Genomic DNA, 4,662 nt, shown 5'->3' on the forward strand with positions numbered 1-4,662 from the left:
ATTGAGGTTTTTTTTTTTATCTATATCAAATTTACTATAGATTTTTTTGATGTAAATTACATGGTATTTCATTTATGCGTTTTAAATCAACCAGTATTATTTATAGATTTTTGGACGTAAATCACATGGCATTTCATTTGTGCTTTTTGAACCAACCAGTATTATTTAGGATATAAAGGAAATGGATTCAGCATTAAAAACAAGTTTGAATACTCAAAATATTGAAACTTCCCAAAAATTCTGCCTATAAAAATCTCACAATTAACAAAAATCTCCCGCCACCAAAGATAATACAAATTATTGCTGCTGCAGAGTCAGAGTCGCCTTCCGGGAGCTACAAGTGAACCCCGAAGTACTCCATGGACTCATCCAAGGGGGGGAATTCATTTAAATTTGGAGATTTGCCACTCTCCAAACATTCAAGCAGTACCCAATCCCAAAATGCCGGAACGTTCTCCGCCCAAATCTCTAGGTCCTCATTGCAGCATTCCGCTTCCGGAGCAGAAGATGAAAACACTGCATTGTCTTCAGAAAGCAGCTGAAATTCTTCTGTGGCGAACTTGGCGGCAGCGGCTTGAATTTGCGACGGCGACAGGGAAGAGGCGCAGGGGATTTCCGGCGGGAAAAGGGGAAAATTGAGCTTGGCTTTCGATCCTCTCAGGCAATACGCAGCAAAATCGTAGGCGCGGGCAGCCTTTTCCGGCATGTCGTAGGAGCCGAGCCAAATTCTTCCAGTGGATTTGGGCATTCGAATTTCCGAAACCCATGTCCCCCATTTTCTCAATCGAATTCCCTTGAACTGCCGCGACTTCAGTGAGCGGTTTTCGGGTCTGCTGTGACCGTTCTGATTCGTGGAGAGTCTAGCCATGTCGGGGTATCTGGGATTCGATCTCAGCACGTGCTCGTGAAATGTGATGGTCGGCGGAATTGTACTCGCGATTTGACGAACGGAAATAGATGGAAGTGACAATTTTTGGGTGAGAAGAAGTGAAGATATAGATGCACAAACCGCGTTGAGTGCGTGAGACATTGTCAGGAGTAGCCTTCACAGTTACCGGTAAGGCAATAGAAATTTAATATACGCGCAATTACTTGTAACTCTAAACCGTGGGAATAGATGTTATTGGGCCTGAACCTGATTTGATGGGTACTTCCGCGCATTAGACCTTTTACAATTTATGGACTTAGAAAGTAGAATATCCAACCATAACTGAGTTGGCATATATCATAATTACTACCATGAGAGCAAACTGAACTGGATTTTTTTGGGTCAATGCTTCAGATGTATCATTAATATGATACACCTTCCATGAAAGAAACTATATATCAAATAACATGTTTGGTGATATTAAATAAAAATAAAAAACGTTTATAAAATATTTTTATATTTTTAATATAGTTTTAAGAGTACATATTATATTTGAATATTTAACCTCAGCTTGTCATTCACAATTTTTTAGAAAGTGATTTTATTGGCCAATAAAATATTTAACAAATTTTATTTTAAATTGTTTTTTGGTTGAAATGTTGTTACAGTCTTGGGTGTCTTCTGACCTAAGTGACCTCAACTTTAGTATCATCCAAGTTTTTTCTTTGCCAGCAAACATGTTTAATTTCTCAAGCTAAGTTTCTCCTTGTTCATTGATTTGCTCTAACTTTCCCAAGTGAGCCTAGCACGATTGAAAAACCTCATATTCTCATCATTCCAAACTCCTAGTCATATAACACACTTTATTCAATTATACAAAGAATGTTATAATGATATAAGCTATAATACAAGAGGGGAGCTTGGCCACGATTTGCAACTCATTATAATGCAAAAATAACACTGGATGGTTTGCCTTCTAAAATTCACCCTTCTCTACATAAACAAATCTCATGTCTCAACTATAAGCATGCCTCATGCAAATTATGTTCAAAAGTTTAGTTACTTAGCTAACTCAGCAATTTGTGGTGCCACAACCCTGAGAAAACAACTATAGACCACTTTGTTGTGTTCTTATTGGTCTTGCCTTTCTTGCTTGGTTGCCTCCAATCTCAACTCATCCAAGTCTCATCATACTTATATGTGTCTTTGCTTGACTAGGAAAGGGTCATGTCATGTGAGATGAACCAAGTCAAATCATCTATTCATGCCCATCAATCCACATAGTGTGTTAAGTCCCTTGTCTTTCCCCATTGTTGAGGTCGTTCACACCTCTAACATTTCCATCTAGAAGTTGGCTTGTGCAAAAGTCCAAGTCATCTCACCAGTTTCTACAAGTACTGGTGAATGAGTTACCTTTGGGTTTGCTTGTCCAACTCGTGTTCCTAAATGTACATATCCATGGAACATGCACACAAGGGAGCCTTCCCAACAAGTGTGTTTCATGATCACATTCCTGGAAACTTATGATTTAAGGTAGCTTGAATTCCCAACTCGATTCCCAAGTGTAGAATGTTCACTCAATCATTTCAATGTTTCAAAGTTATTTGGAGTGTTTACTTGTAAAGGAATGTTCTTATTCTATTGAATAAACTTCTCTTAGAGCTGGTACTAGGACAACATGTAGGCATGCCATTTCTTCTTGGCCAAAATGTTATAACACTATATCTGAAAGTAGAGTTATAACCCTTATCCCTCAACACCATCTTATCTGATATGGGGCAATGTGGGGAGATCTAGAAAAAAATTGAAGGGTAAAAGATAAAATAAATATAATGCCACATGCATGTGTGTGAGCGATAAACATTAGCACCTTCTTTTTTCATCTTTTGACCACATGGTATGCAAAGCTTAGTGTTGGAGCAAATCCTATTAGTTTCGATGCTAATAAGCATAGTGAATAAAGACCTAGTGCAAACCATACTTGTGCATCCTAAATTACTTCTCTTGCAGTTTATTTTGTTGCTACATCAACCACATACACAACCAATGGGTGAACTTTCTCCATTAATGCTTAACTATTTGATTTTCAGTAACGTTCAATAAAGAAAAATAAAAATCCAATGTTCTTAAGCATTTGAAGTTCCGAAGTGATGAATGAAGTGGTGTAGTTCATGTTTATTAAGATGGTGAGGCAATGAAAGATGTGTTGCATCATAAACATGCAAAATTAACTTAGTTAGGTGATAGAGGTCTTCACCTTAAATATTATGCTAAATCATAGATAGCATTAAGGCCCCTCTAAGTATATAGTATTAATCATTTAAAGATTTTTAAGTTGAAACATAAACAATGGTCTTAGAAATTAAAATAAACTTGACATGAGAGGAAAATTCATCTGCATAATCATTGAGATGTGGTAAAGTATAAAATTAATAAATGTCATAAAAGTGTGATACCAATCGTGCATTCTCCCATTATTTTTTGTAATGTAAAAAATACTATGAATTATAAATGAGTATATTTTTATGTAATGGCCTAAAGTGTGGGACTGCAGATCCATGATCTAAGAGAGAAGAGGAAAGGTGTACCCATGTGGGGTTGGCTGGAACCATTTATTAATTTTATGGTGAAATTATTAGAGAAAAAGAAGAGGAAGAGTCCAAGAGGAACATGAAGAGGTACCTTGAGAAAATAATAAAAAGGAAAATACACAACAATGTGGGGTTTGGACATCTTCTTGGTGAAGCTCATGAAGAAAGATAGAAAGCTCTATGAGTTGAAGGAATGGGATTCCTTGTAAGAGGAAAGTGTAACCAAGAGTGTAGGAGGATTAAGAGGAAATGGGAATGAGTGCTTGCCAAGGATTGCCTGAGAAACCACTCAGGGTGTTATCTAGGGTTGAGCTGAAAAACCACATGCAAATTGGTGTTTACTAAGAGAGAGCTAATAAACCACCCAAGGTGCTTGTTGTGGGATGATAAACCACTCTTAGAGTGCTTGACACAATTGATAAACCACCCATTGTTGTGAATTCTATTATGCTTGACTAGTTGATAAACCAACCATTGTTGTATGTATTTCCTATCCTCTATGGACTAAATATGGCTATAGAATTTTGTAGAATTTTTCTACAAATCAGCTAGCTCTGATACCATGTAGAAATTTTTCTACAAATCAGCTAACTCCGATACCATGTAGAAATTTCTCACCTGTAGATCATCTGGTAATGCAATGTACTAAAGAAAAACACTTGATCTACTTCTACAAACAATTTAGCGGAAGCTTAATTAACCATGAGAAACATCAATAAGAACACATATAACTAATAAGAAGGAATCAATCACACATAACACGGAAGAATTTACCCGGGGAAAGCACCTGCCTAAAACCCCATCTCTGTATTATCATACAAGTGGAAATTTGTCCGGATTACACAAAGCCTTAGCTCGGAAGCTATCCAGCTCTCAGTACAATCCCTCTGTTGCTCATAGACAATCAAACGCTTCTCACAAACCTTCTCCTCTACCCTCCAAGCCTCCTATTTCTATGCACAGTTTTTCTTGGGTCCTCCAGCTACAACCTCTGTGATTCTCACCTCACAGACAACACTGACCTCTGAAATAACTGCACAAACCTGAAGGAGATAAATCCTCATCATGGATGAGCTTCCTTTATAGGAATTCATCCAGCTGATAATACACTGTCCCTTCTCTGATCTCAACTGGGTCTTTGTCTGAACTGGCATGCATCAGTTATCCATGAGTGAATACACAGTTATTTGAAAATAATAGTTG

General features: G+C 37.3%; 1 protein-coding gene across 1 annotated transcript; it reads right to left on the reverse strand.

Annotated features, from left to right (window-relative positions):
- Positions 1-219: 219 nt before the first annotated feature.
- Positions 220-1,032, reverse strand: LOC149176412 (ethylene-responsive transcription factor ERF039-like). The gene has a single exon (XM_089423113.1). The coding sequence runs from the start codon at positions 1,028-1,030 to the stop codon at positions 335-337; it is 696 nt and encodes a 231-aa protein (XP_089279239.1). The 5' UTR covers positions 1,031-1,032; the 3' UTR covers positions 220-334.
- Between the last annotated feature and the right edge of the window lie 3,630 nt (positions 1,033-4,662).

This window comes from Pinus tabuliformis, chromosome 4_1 (genome assembly GCF_031772625.1).
Source record: "Pinus tabuliformis cultivar Carrire ecotype Pingquan chromosome 4_1, CPIR1, whole genome shotgun sequence".
NCBI lineage: Eukaryota > Viridiplantae > Streptophyta > Pinopsida > Pinales > Pinaceae > Pinus > Pinus tabuliformis.